The 13,971-nt window shown below is 48.4% G+C and overlaps 2 protein-coding genes across 4 annotated transcripts in view; one reads left to right on the forward strand and one right to left on the reverse strand.

The window, feature by feature from the left end:
• Positions 1-13,971, reverse strand: part of FANCM (FA complementation group M) — a 58,785-nt gene that overhangs the window by 43,806 nt on the left and 1,008 nt on the right. For all 3 annotated transcript variants that reach the window (XM_085225972.1, XM_085225971.1, XM_010712173.4), the window contains exons 2-4: positions 13,771-13,943; positions 12,895-12,972; positions 12,066-12,224 (exon numbers count right to left, since the gene is read on the reverse strand). In XM_085225972.1, the coding sequence (XP_085082098.1) occupies positions 12,066-12,224; positions 12,895-12,972; positions 13,771-13,943 (410 nt within the window). The remainder of the gene's footprint in view (positions 1-12,065; positions 12,225-12,894; positions 12,973-13,770; positions 13,944-13,971) is intronic.
• Positions 192-10,863, forward strand: LOC100544340 (heme-binding protein 2-like). Its single transcript, XM_003206864.5, has 5 exons — positions 192-570; positions 4,768-4,859; positions 6,088-6,229; positions 7,520-7,703; positions 8,087-10,863. The coding sequence occupies exons 1-5, from the start codon at positions 342-344 to the stop codon at positions 8,256-8,258; spliced, it is 819 nt and encodes a 272-aa protein (XP_003206912.2). The 5' UTR covers positions 192-341; the 3' UTR covers positions 8,259-10,863.

Here is a 13,971-nt window from a genome sequence, read left to right on the forward strand (position 1 = left end):
GAGCTGGGAAAAAGAAAGAAGCAAGGAAAGGGAGATGGGAAAGGAAAGGAGTGGAGCTAGGAAGACGAGCCTTCCTTAAAACCTCAAAGCACACGAAATGCAAACACCCTGACAGCTGCACCGCTGGGAGCTGGCAGCAGCAGGCAAAGCAGAAAGGCAGCTGCAGACAGGTGTGTACACACACACATACAGACACACAGACACACACACATACAGACACAGACACACACACACACACACACCTGCTGTCCCCGTGCCCGCCCCTCGCTCCCGCCCCCTCTGAGCCCTTCATAAAGCGGCTCTGCACACACAGCACAGCACAGCACGGCACACCCGGCGCGATGGAGACGGGCGGCTGCCGCATGAGCGGCGCGGAGCCCAGCGGCCCGGCCGCCATCACGCTGGAGGACCTGGACGGCGTGGCGGAGGAGAGCCCCGACTCGGCCTACCACAGCCACGGCAGCAGCCTGGAGGAGGAGGGGGCCGAGCGCATGGACGACGAGGAGCAGGAGCGGCTGCTGAACTACTGGCAGAGCGTGGGCAGGGGGCACCAGGTGGACGTGCCCCGCGGTAAGCCGGCCGAGCGCGGGGCGGGGGGGCGCGGGAGGGTCTCCCGTCGTTCGCCTTCAGAGCTGCGGGGCATCGACCCGTTTCCGCTCATCGGAGCCGATGGGGGCCGACGGCCTTCGTTAAAAGTTAAATCGGCTGCCTCCGAACTACAGAACCGCAGAACCGTTCGGTTGGAAGGGCCAACACAAGTGATTCTAGGATGTTTTAGGAACGCCGTCCCAGTGTGGCGAGCCGAGAGGGAGGTCGTCTGTTCTTAAATGTAAGAGACCTCTCAGTTCCAGCTTTAAGTAAACTAAAGGCTTACATTTGCTTTTTGACAACAAGCCTGCCAGGTTTGCCCCAGCGAAAAGTTCTGTATTTTCCACGTTGAGAACAGAAAAATCAGAAGCTGTAGCAAACAGCTCAGCGACTGCAGGCTGCCTTTTGCAGCGTAATGCTGAGCAGGGATCCTCACACCTAAGGAGCCTTCAAAGAGGGGGGAGGCAGCAAGCCCTAAGAGACTGCCTTAAGTACTGCTGAAATGGACCCTCCGTTACCGACACACTCCTTTACTCCAGCACAGACAAAGGGCACGAGAGCTCATTTTCTCCCTTCCTTCTCAAGTCATTCCCAGAAATTCCACATTACCTTTCTGATGCCTTAAGAAGGAGAACTGATGGCTCCTCGGGTCCCAGAACACCTGGAGGCTGGCTGAGAGAGCTGTGAATGCACAGCACCAGCAGGGCAGCCCCGGGCTCCAGCACTCACTGTGGGGTCCTTGGGATAGCAAGCTCAGAGAATCACAGAATGGTTTGGGTTGGAAGGGACCTTTAAGGCCATCTACCTCCAGCCCCTGCTGCAGGCAGGGACACCTCCCACAGCCCAGGTTGCTCACAGCCCCATCCAGCCTGGCCTTCAGTGCTTCCATGGAGGAGCATCCACAGCCTCACTGGGCAACCTGTTCCAGTGTCTCATCACCCTCAGAGTAATTAATTCCTTCCTGATATCTGGTCTAAATCTACCCTCTTCCAATTTAAAGCCATTTCCCCTTGTCCTGTTGCTACCTGCCCTTATAAAAAGTCAAAAGTAGTGCATGTGTCCAAGTAGTATGTTGCCACATTGTTGTTACTACAATAGAAAAAGTTTGGTTCATAATGTGAAGCAGGTATTACAAAAATCAGGAGAGGGCTTCCTTCAGGTCCTGCCTGGGGCTGTCAGAGAGGGTTGCACCTCACCTAGCAGAAAGAGCTTGTCAGATCAGCCTGCAGGCTCCATTCCGAGTGCAGGGGAACTGTTATCCCCCGGGGCAGCATGCAGTCAGCTAGAGCATCCCCAGCCTCAGGAATCCCAGAGGAAACATGGATGACTCTCTGTGAAGACAAACCCACCACTCTACCCAAGCAGCTGATGCCACAATGCACAAAAATGTGGGATTTATTTGCTGCCACAATGGTAGCTGTGCAGCCAGGGCACTGCAATCTTAACAGCAGAGCATATGCTTGCTGTAGCCTATTGGTAAAGTCTGTGAAATAAGAGCAAAACTGCTCCTATGTCCATAGTTTTGGGCTGCTGCAAGCTTGGCACCTTGCTGCATGGTGACAGCATGCCTTGCAGAAAGATATCTTGCTGGTAGCTTTTGTTAGTACCTTGTAAGGGTTATGGAGCAGCATCACCGTCCTATAAACATCAGACATTGTGAGATTTGAACACCACGCTTAGAGGACTGATATATCAATTTGTCACTGTTGGCAAGACCACAGTAATCCTGCAGTGTGACTGATCAGCCTGTGCCAAACCTTGCAGCCAAAAGGAAAGTACAGGTGTAGGATGATGCAGTAGAGCTTTCTTGGCTTGAGAACTCCATGTTATCTACTCCCAGCAGAAGGAGAAAACATGCTGCAGCAGTTCCTTCACATTTCTCAATTATAACTTCAACACAAGATTAACAAGAGAGCTGTTAAGCATGGAGAACATCCTATTGCTATAGTGTTAGGCTATCTAAGGATCCGCAGCATACAAAGTAGCATGTTCTGAATTACTATATTATAAGTATATTATATAATACCTATGACTCAATAATGATCTGGAGCACCCTGGCTCCAGATCAAGCTTCAGATATTGACTTGCACGTGATTTTCCATCAGTTCCAATACACTCCCCATGCTGAGGTTATGTCACATGGGCAGCAGCACATCTGTGTGGGTATGGTGGCTGCTGGGCATGCAGGGAAGGAACCGTGGGGGGAAGAATAGAAGGAAGAGGCTGCTGTCAAGTGTGCATCATCTGCAGAAACCCCTTTGTAAAGATTAGTCTCTTTCACAATACCTACCCATAAGTTGGGATGCAATTATTTCATAACTGTAATTTACAATTTTAAAATGTAATTAAACCAAGCCTTCAGCCAGGTGCACTGCTACAGCTTGTTATCTTCTCGCCTCATGTTGTCACACCAGGATTCAGGTTCCCAAGCCTGGACCGAGAGAGCATTTGTATGTGAAACAACTCCCTTGCTTTGAGCCATGAAAGCTGAGTGCTGTGCAGGGCTGAGTAATTACAGTGCACATCATGCTGCTGTGCTGGTGGGCATGGAGTTGTGGACTGAGGAGTAAAACTGAAGGGACTTCCTTTGGTTGTAACTGATATCCCTTGTGTTAACATGCAGAAAAGAATCTGATCACATTTATCAGAGAAAGAATCAGAAATAGAGTTAAGGTTTTACAAAAACAGGTTTAAAATAAGCCAAAGTGTGTCTTTCTGCCCCTTATTAATAGGATCTTTACTGCTCCAAATAGCAGTAGAGCCCCACACTGAGTGCCAGGAGATGCAGGTTTGATTCCCAGCTCAGCTCCACATTTACTGAGTGACACAGGCCCAGTTAATTCCTCTGCACTTTAACCCTCTCCTCTCTGCAGCTCTGTGTCCCCAGCACCCTGCCTCCCTGCTGAAGGCACTGGGGCACTTAGAACACAGAAAAGGGATCTTCAGTTGAAACTTCCAGTCCTTTACACACCCGTGTCTGATACCATGGGGACGTATGGCAGAAACTCACAGACACATTTTCAAACACTGTACAGAAAAAAAGAGTTTCTTAACCCCAAGTGCACAAATGCTTGTATTACCCTAGCTTGGAGAAACAAGGGAGCAGCTCCTTTGGCAGAAAGGCTCTGCATCGCCAGGCACAACCTTGCAGCAGAGCTGCTGAAGCTGCCTGTGAGGGTTGGCCAAAGCCTATTTACCAACTGCAGCCAGAGGCAAACACAAATACATTCACCCCAGCCGTATTTAAACTGCAAAACCACAGGAGAACAGAAGCACAAGGATGTGCTGGTATTTCACATGTGAGTACAGATACTAACCGCGTGAGCTTAGCTGGGAATATGATGATTTATACAGCTGCTTTGCTCTATTCCCACCTCAGAGTCATCCATCTCTGCAATTTCCCAAGGGCCGGGGCTCCTTAACGTACCCAGGACGCTGGGTTTGATCACAGGCACTGTGTTTTTCTTTACGTACACAGTCAGAATTTTCTATGCTAACTTCTGTCTGCTGCCTGTTCTCCATCACTGCATCCTGACCACTGTGATGTGGTAATGTGCTGTGATGGGATCAAGGTGCTCCCACCCCACCTGCCCCACGGGCTGCTCTCAGCATCCTTTACTCCCACTGTACACCCTGGTGCTTTCTGCTGATGTACAGAATCACAGGATGGTTTGAATTGGAAGGGGCCCTTCAAGGTCCTCTGGTCCCACTCCCTGCAATGCACAGGGATGCACACAGCTCCATCAGTGCTCACAGCCCACCCCTGACCTCAGCTGTCTCTGGGCTGGGACACCAGCACCTCTCTGGACACCCTGTGCAGTGCTTCAGCACCAAACCTTCCCAGATGTGCAGCTTTAGCAGCAGGGCTTGCATGACAAATACCTCGTATTTGCAAACAAGAGCAGCTGACACAATTTACTTTTTCACATGAACGCATCCAGCACCGAAGGATTTGCCAGGATGGGCAGCACCATCTGCACAGAGCCAAGTGGGCACTGCCAAACCCCCCAGGAGACACAGCTGTAACATACAGCACACAGACCAGAGCTGCTGACCGCACCTGGAGATACGAAAGCACTGAGTCTGCTCCCATTCAACTGACAGAAAGCAGCGTGAAGTGTTCCACTGCTGTCTCTGCAGCTTCACATCTAAAACTGGGAATGCTCTATTTTGTTGCAGATATGGCAGAGCCCATCCAGCAGCTGACCCGGAACAACAGCCCCCAGGAGAGGCAGAGCATCCCATTCACCCTCATCCAGCGCAAGGAAAAGGTACCCAGCCCCCCCCAGCTCTCTTTGTAACAGACCTGTCAGTATCCAAACTGAGATTTTAAAGCTGTGTTCCTTTATAAAGTTAAGTTACCTACTCAGGATTTCTGGCATTGTAAGTGCAAAGGATTATATTCAGATAACTGCATTTCATTTGTAACCTGTCACCATTTTTTCAAGCACGGGCAAACTTTCCTTTTTATTAGCTGGAAATGAGCAGGAATGTCAGAACACAGAGAGGTATCGCAGTCCTTGTGACGTTTTAGAATTAATTTAACAAAAAAAACCTCCTATCTTGAGACTTGAAACAAACCCAGCATTTCCTCCATCTAAAATAATGCACTTGCTTCTTTACAATCGTGGTAATTAAACATCAGCAAAGGGTACTCAGCAGAGGTTGGAATTGGAAACAAAAGTTGGGAGTTCTGTGTCACGGGTCATTATCAAAGAGAATATCAATTTGCAAATCCATATCCCCACAGCCACCTCTTAGCTAATAAAACCTTCAAGGTGATGCCCAGCAAGTTGGGCAAATGACAAATCAACAAACCTTCCCTAATCACGTACGAAGATCTCCTGTCACATTTACTTTAAACAGACCCAAATAATTCAAATTTATAAATATCATCACTTGACTGTATTTCATTTAACCAGTTCAGGACTCCCACTACAGCTTGCATTTTACATTAACCTTACAACTTACCCTTTGCATTTACACTGCAATGAAATGCTCAAAGCAGTGTCTCAGTGCTGCTGTAAGAAATAAATACCCAACATCACAAGCTCCTGAGATGGCAGTTTCTTTAAAGAAGAGCCACCTGTGAGTCTGCCAAGAGATCCTGTCCACGGTCATTGCTACATCCCTTCCTGGCCGATATGAGGAAGGACTGAAGTTTACATGTTCCTTTCGAGACCATTTCAGTGACAGCAGAAAAAGATGCAGCTCTTCCTGCTCTCAGGTGAGATGCAAACGCTGTGCTGGTTTTGAGAGCCTACCTGCTGCATGCCAGCCTGGGCCTCACAGCACACTGCGTGTGAGCTCTGCAGCTGGCACAGCCAACACCAACCCTTCCAGTCATTCTTTGTGCTTGCTATTCTCTAAAGAACAGCATTTCTTTATATTATAGTCAAGCTACTGAATAATGTATGACTTTTTATGACTTCTGTTTGCTTGTGGGTTTTTAAATTAGTGAACTTCAGATACAAAACAGTGATCCTCCTGTGCTTGCAGCTCGGAGACCTGCTGTACGAAAAGCGTCAGTATGGGAAGGCCAAGTGGGCCTGCATAAAGATGAAGGAGAAGCAGTACGAGCAGAGCATCTGCCTGGGCTTCATGAAGCTCATGAGGTACATCTGTGAGCAGAACTCCTCAGGTAATTGGTACCACAATTCTACATTAGAGTAAAAATAGCACATGTGTGCACTGTCTCCTCCCAGTTAGATGGATATTTTTTATTTTCCTTTTCCCAAGCAGACCACCCCACATTAATTGACATTTTCATGCCACACAGCCTTTCCAGCACAACGTCACCAGGCAGCTCCCCCAACACGCCTGCATTAGAGAGCACCTGAGTGAGACCACCCCTCCAAGGCGGTGTGGCACTGATGCTGGCTGGCTCTGTGTGCTACCAGCCAGGCCCAAGGCCTTTGCTGCAGGATGTCGTGGCGTTGCTTTCACAGCAGAAGTGGCATTGCCTGCTCACAGCTTAATGCTAGAGGCGGAATGCGACGCCTGCCCCGCTGTAACTCATGATACTCAAATTGTGCATGACATGAAACGTGTGTGCAGTTGAAGCATATTTTCCAAAAACATAGTCCAGTTTTAACTCAAGAACTTTCGAGGATGGCAAATGCACCATGCCCTTGATTTTCATTTCTCTACCCTCCATTAAAAAGTACTGCAGCCTCCAGCGCTTTGTTCTGCCCTAGCACATGTCACCTCAATCCTTCATTTTCTTTCCAAGAAACTAAAACCACTGCTCTCAAAAGTTTGTCCTTAATCAGGTACTTTCCCCTCTCACCATCCTGTTAATGCTTAAATAATTTTAAAAATGTTATTCTGGCTCCAGAACAGTACAGTGCTGTTTTCAGTCTGCACAGAGAAGCAAACTCCTCGCTCCCAATCATCACTGCTATATGCACCCTCATAGCTACAAACTTCATTTACTACAGCACCACACAAACGAAGCACTGTGTTTGTCAACAGCAAACTCTACAAGAACTCACAGTGCAGACCCTGTCCTGCCTGCACTTTGTTCCCAAATATACTCAAAACACGACACAAGAGCAGTATGCAAGACAAACACAACCGTCTCAAAATGGAGGAAAGTAGTTAAGTCAAATCATACATGAAGATAGGAGAGCTCACTAATTGCTGCGTTTTAGACAGATATGCAAACATATTTGCAAATTGAGATTCCATGTATATACATACAGAGATATATACACACAGCCACACACAAATTACAAGGTTTAATGCAACGCCTCTTCCAATCTGGAATACAGAAACCCGCTTTCTGAAATATCACACTGAATTCCTTTGGATAATGGAAACCTTCCTTCTCAGCAGTACTCCCTTTCTATTGCTCACTATGAGCTCAGAAGCCAGGTACAGCACACAGACGTCCTTTTGCACTTTCTAAAAGCCATCTGTGTCTCCTCAGGGCTGTACCTGGGGATAACCATCCCCATTGTGACCATCGTCCACACCAACGAGTCTCAGTCGGAGATGAGGCAGGCGGTGACGGTGGCATACTACCTGCCCGAGGTGCTGCAGGATCAGCCACCTCATCCTTTTGACTCCGACATCATCATTGAAGAATGGCCTTCTACTATTGTTTATAGTAGGTAAGAAACGTTTTCATTTTTCAAACCAAACTCTTAAAGCTAACGAACTTAAAACATGATTCAGTAACTTTTTAAAAGCTGCCTGCTGTGTGAAACGAGGGCACTCAGCAAATAACAGCTACCAACTCAGCTGGGAGAGTGATGCGTATAAATACAAGGTGTAATTGCTTCTCAAAACAGAACGTTCTGTGTAGCTGGGACAAACCATCAGCGTATCACTGGATATACCGAGTTAAGAAAAACCGGTACCTGTCTGAGGTCAACCGCAGGCAGTGTCACTTGTGAATCACGACCAAATAGCTTAGAAGAGAAAGTGACACTTCCAGGCTCTGGAAAAGATGCAGATGTTGAAAAAGAACCTGATACGAAGTTGCTTGTTCCAGGAGCTTCAGAGGGATCACCAACGAAGACTCGATCATGAGAGAAATAAACCTGCTGGCGGAAATCCTGGAGAGCCCCGAGCTGTGCCTGCAGGACACGTTCATCATCGCCGGGTACACAAACCCCGCTGCTGCCAACAGACACAACGAGATCTGGTTCCTGCAGAGGCCATAGCCTCCTGCTCCTGGTGCTCAGGCCCCCCGGAACCAGTCCTGACCTGCTGGCACAATCCCACCACAGGACTGGCTGTGAGAGCCCAGGAATCGCGGAGCGGTGGCTGTCAGCACAGCACGACAACCAGTGCAGCTCACAGAGGTAACGCCTGGCACCGACAGCATTTCCTATGTCAACTTCTACCATTTCTAAACAATCATCACAGAGATTTTTAGCACTACAAAGAGGAGTTCACCCTATTTATTTTTTCCTCTGTCAGATAAGGGAGACAGAGCCCTCCCCCATCCCATCCCATCCCTAGGGCAGATCCCAGCACCAGCTGCAGCCGCTGCCAGCAGGACACAGCACAACACCAAGCCCACCTCCTGAAATACAAACACCAGGTCTTCATTTCTAAAGAGATTGCTCAGGTTTAGGCCACTGGGACCAGAGCAAGGCCCAGCCAGTTCTGACCCCGTCTCTCGTGCAGCAGAGGCTCTCAATGCTAACCTCAAAAAGCATCCAACCAAAGTAACTTTAACCTCGTGAAGAGACCAAAAAGGCAGAACAGCACTAATGCTCACTGAAATTTGAGGGGAAAAGTTACAGTTCACCTCACTGACACACATAGCAGCCCCATGACCATACTTAGCATTCCTAAATAGAAAGTGCTCGCTATCAATTCTTTTAGAAGTGTTTTCTGAGCACTTTTTCCTTTAGTCTTTGCAGAATGCTGCAGTGCTGCCACTGAAGCCACCTGTTGGCTGCTCCCCACATCTCCCAGCAGTACCACCAAGGTTCAGGCCCTGCAGAACCACCTCAGCCAGAAATGCCCTCTGGCACAGCAGCACTGAGCCCCATGTGGTCGCTCAGAGCATCCCTTCCAGCTGGGCTGCCCCCCACCTCTCCAGGCCCTGCTGCAGCACCTGACCACCCTCACTGTGACAGTCCCTTCCTGATTTCTGACTTCCCACATCCTTAGGGCAGCTCCTGCACACAGCTGAGCACCCCCACAAAGCCCAGCTGCAGAGCTGTGTGTGGGGCTGGGGGCTGCACCTGCAGTTACAGCACCTGACGCTTTAGCATTGGGTTAGCAGATGGCTTTGCTCTCAGAAATCCCTCCTTAATCTCTCTCCTTACCTGATAATAGAATATAGGACTTAATTAGTACCTTTTTATACAAAATTTAATGAAGCCTGTCACCAGTTATTTATCAATTACCAGAGTGATGCTTCATAGGGAGCTTTGTGCTCTCCAGCTGCAACACACAGCATGATGCCCAGTGCTGGTGTGTGCAGTGCTAACAGGTTAGGAAGGCTTAAGGGGTTCTTCTGGGGCAATGCCACCCCCACAGACCCTGCTGGAAGCGCCAGCATCAACGTGGAAGCTAAAAACTAATGGAAAATAACTTTTCTGAAGCTGACCTGAATATAGTGCCCAGGGAGGCATGAAATAATAAGCTTTGCTCCTCTCATTCCCTTGTTTCCCCACCCCCTCCAACAATACAGCAAATAAAAAACAAATTTCCACCTTTGACAAGATTTGTCAAATTAAATTTTGCCAGTGACAAAAGTGCCCAAGGAGGCTGTGGATGCCCCATCCCTGCAGGCATTCAAGGCCAGGCTGGATGTGGCTCTGGGCAGCCTGGGCTGCTGGTTGGCGACCTGCACACAGCAGGGGTTGGAGCTGGATGAGCACTGTGGGCCTTTGCAACCCGGGCCATTCTGGGATTCTGGCACATCAAACACAAAGTACCCACTGGAAGCAGTTAACCCTCTCACCAGAAAGCATTGGTTTGTACACATTTTATACTTTAAATGCCTTTTGTTTGCTGTATCGTGTCTCTTTCCATAGGCAACCCTCACCGAAACACTTCTGTGGCTCAGCTACTTGTGGGTATGTCATAGAAACACCTTGCTACCAAACACACAGCACCTGCTGAGTGCTGGCAATATCTGCAGCGAGTGCTCAGTGTTGTGCAATGTAAAACTGTGAAGTCTGGGGTAGTAGTGATGCTGACTTAGGTTAGGCTGCTTCTGCTGCTGAGAAAGAACCAACAAATCCTGCATTTGAAGATACGCTTCATGGCTATGGAACACTTCTGCAAATGGCCCTCCGAGGCACAGAGCTGTGTTTGCTAATTGCCACCACGAGATCAGCCTCAAAGTTACTCCCTGAATGCCAGGGAGGTGTTACAGGGACTCAGATGGATCATCTCCAAGTCCCACACGGGTACCTAACCCCTGTTATTGGAACAGGCACTGCATTATCCACCTGCAGCTCTGCTTTGTAAGCTGTTAATTAAAAGACTGTCATTTTTAATTAGAAGTATTTGATTTCTGCTATCCAAAGGAGATAGTAAAACAGATTTCCCCCTATTTTTGGAAGATTAAATGCTGTAGCCTTAACAGATAAACGCCGTCCCACAGACTGTGTATTTTCCAATCAAGTGTTAGTGCCTAAAATGCCTACTCCAGCTTTGTGATACTCAGGGCCTTGCTTACTGTGTGTATACAAGTACAAGCATCAGCAAGCTGCGCTATTTCACGCTGCCCTTTATTTTTACTTCTGTGTTGTCTTGTTTACTGTTACCATTTCTCAAAGTAAAGGTGATGATTTTATTGTGCGCAGAGCATCCTTGGGTTTCATTTTTGTGACACACAAATTCTTGCCTTTGTCAGCACTGATTTCAGAACTCAGTGTGTCAGGGTCTCTTTGCTGCTGCGTTTCCTCTGAATGGAAACAGCAGAGGCCAGAAGCTGCAGTTCTGATGCTGCAAAGGCTTGAGGCCTGCATTTGAGACTGTCACTGTAAGAGCCAAAAGATCTGAGCAGCACTCAGAGTCAGTGCACACTTGGCTATATGGACACATGCTCATGCTGCAGCCTGCAGGGCTGCACACACGTTCCTTCCCATGGCCAAAGTTGCTTTCAGAACCCAACTGGAGAGATGCAGTGCTTCACAGAGAGGGGGCACAGCAGACATCCTACCTTCTCTTTCAAGCAGCTCATATCAGCTTCTTACCCTCTCCAGACACGGGAGAACTGAATGCACAGATGAGCTAAAGCTCTCAAGAACAGCCTCAATCAGAGAAAATGTTTGAGCTCTGCAGAAAGCTGGGCACAACCAGGACAACGCAAAACCTCCCAGCACCACCACATTCCACCTAAACTAGAGGCCCTCAGCTTGGGTGTTCTGCGAGGAGGAGAAAATGAATTAAGCTCTCCATTGCAGCTCCTGAAGGGTAACACTGGTGCAGAGCAAAATAGCAGCTCTTGTAGCTGACAGCACAAAATGAACTGGGGAGCAAAGTATTATCTTAATAAGTTATTGTGTTCTAGGTGGAGATGTTGAAGTAGGAAGGTACATTCACAGAAGTAGCTTGGAGAAGCTACTTTTAGATTGAAGAAGAGAAGGCTGTGGGGAGACCTCATTGTGGCCTTCCAGTACTTGAAGGGAGCGGATAAACAGGAGGGGGAACGGCTGTTTGTGAGGGTGGGTGGTGATAGGACAGGGGGAATGGTCTTAAACTGAGACAGGGGAGGTTTGGGTTGGATCTGAGGAGGAAGTTTTTCAGCCAGAGGGTGGTGAGGCACTGGAACAGGTTGCCCAAGGAGGCTGTGGATGCCCCTGGATCCCTGCAGGCATTCAAGGCCAGGCTGGATGTGGCTCTGGGCAGCCTGGGCTGCTGGTTGGTGACCTGCACACAGCAGGGGGTTGGGACTGGGTGAGCACTGTGGGCCTTTGCAACCCAGGCCATTCTATGGTCCTACGAAGTATATACTTGGTGACAGCCCCATTTAACAATAAGGAAAGGAAAGGACTCACGTGGATGTAAGCTCTCTGAATCCCACCCAGCTCTTCACCAAGAGGAACGACGATTTTTTCCACTTGCCGCTCATGAGAATAAGGCAGAATTTCTGGAGAATCTTCAGTACACTGCTCTATCTGAGCAATGAGTAAGTTGGAAACAACTTGCTGCACAGCCTGTGGGAAAAGCCACCAAACAAAAGAGCACGTGTTTCTGTTAACCATGCAAGTAACACCTCATGAAATTAACTACTTTTAAACAGCTCTGAATGTCACATCAAGGAAAACATACTATGCAAAAATTGAAATGTAAAAACCTTCAACTTGATTTAAAATAGTATACTAATGAATACTGCAGCTGCACAAGGGCTGGAGTGACAGAGCCCTCCCTTCAGGGCTGGGAACCCCAGGGATGTGGTGGATCACAGACCCACAGCACAGATGGGGTGGAAGGTTCCCACAGCCCCACACAGTAATTATATGACAGCTTTCTCTTTAAGTGGATTTGGATGTCCATTTGCCTTTGGTGCAAACCTCAGCCCAACTTACTATCACACAGCAGTCAATGCTGAGGGGAATATAAGAAACATTCTGCATGAGCCGTATGCTTTCTTTGGCTCTGGTAGGTTTGCATTCTCAGAGAACAGAAGATAACATTTCCTCTGAGGAAGGGCAGGAAATAATGAATAGAGTCTACAGCAATAATTAATTCAGAGTCTACATGAACAAGACAAATGCTGAAGAACCAATGGATTGTGAAGCGATTCAGCTTTGATTTAGAACTCCCCAGACCTCAATATCCCACAGGTGCTGCCAAGCAGAGCCCGTTCGGCTCCGGCTCCCTCACCTTGGTGTCACTGCCCGGCGTTGCAGTCAGGGCCAAAACCCGGAACTGCTTGGTGTATCTGCTCAGCTCCTTCACAACCTGCAGACAGGAAGGGTCCACATCAACACCCACACAGCAGATGGGCAGGAGACAGAAGCTGGTGAATGCTTTGGCTCTGTGACACAGCAATGGGTCAAACACCAAAATGTCTTCAGGAAAGGTTTTATATGTTACTTTGAAATCAGACAATCTATCAGCTCCAAGTCTTTGACAACTAACCTGCTATAGTTCTGAAAAGTAAAAGGGCAATAGAAGAAGAAATCTGCAGCAGAGGCAAAGCAGCACGCACTGCTCTCAGTTATCAAGCTAACATCTGTCCTCCAGCACAGCATGTCAAACAAGCACCAAAGCCATCTCCTTTCCTCTATAGGGACACAGCAAACAGCCACGCACTGCTCACGGACACACAGTCAGCTTCTCCAGCTTACAGAGCAGCAGCTTTGCCTTCAGTCACCGATCCATGGAGGTTAATTTGAGATAAGACGACAAACTCTTTGCTCACAAGCAAAATCCTGCTTTGGGGAATAATTTTGAGTTCATTAAGCTGAAGAATCTGCACCACAAAGAAATCTCCACTTTTTTTTCCTGAACCCTCCCCATCTCAGATCTGCTCAGACAGCAAAGCAGCACCAAGGAATCACCTTACCAAGTCTTAATACAAGTTATGCTTAAGATCAACGTACCGACTGAGCAACGGGCAGAGAGCAGACAAACAAAGCAAAGGAACTAAAAGAAGATTTCTGTGTAACTGCAAACTGCTATGGAGGACAGAAGGGATGTCGGCGTGGTCCTTCTGTAACTGCAACCCAAGCGCAGGGCCGGGGCCCGCAGCGATACCTGGCAGTAGGCGTGGTTCCCCAGAGCTTTGTGGGCTTCGTCGATGACCAAACATTTAATTTCCACAGCAGGACACGTTCCTCGGCTGAGATCGTTCACCATGATCTGCGGGGTCAGGAAGAAAACCCTCCTGGTGGCCCACAGCTCCCTGCGGTTCAAGGCCTGCATCCCACCTGGAAACAAGGAGCCGTTAGGTGTGGA

The sequence above is a fragment of the Meleagris gallopavo genome, chromosome 5 (genome assembly GCF_905368555.1).
Source record: "Meleagris gallopavo chromosome 5, MGAL_WU_HG_1.1, whole genome shotgun sequence".
In the NCBI taxonomy this organism is placed as follows: Eukaryota; Metazoa; Chordata; class Aves; order Galliformes; family Phasianidae; genus Meleagris; species Meleagris gallopavo.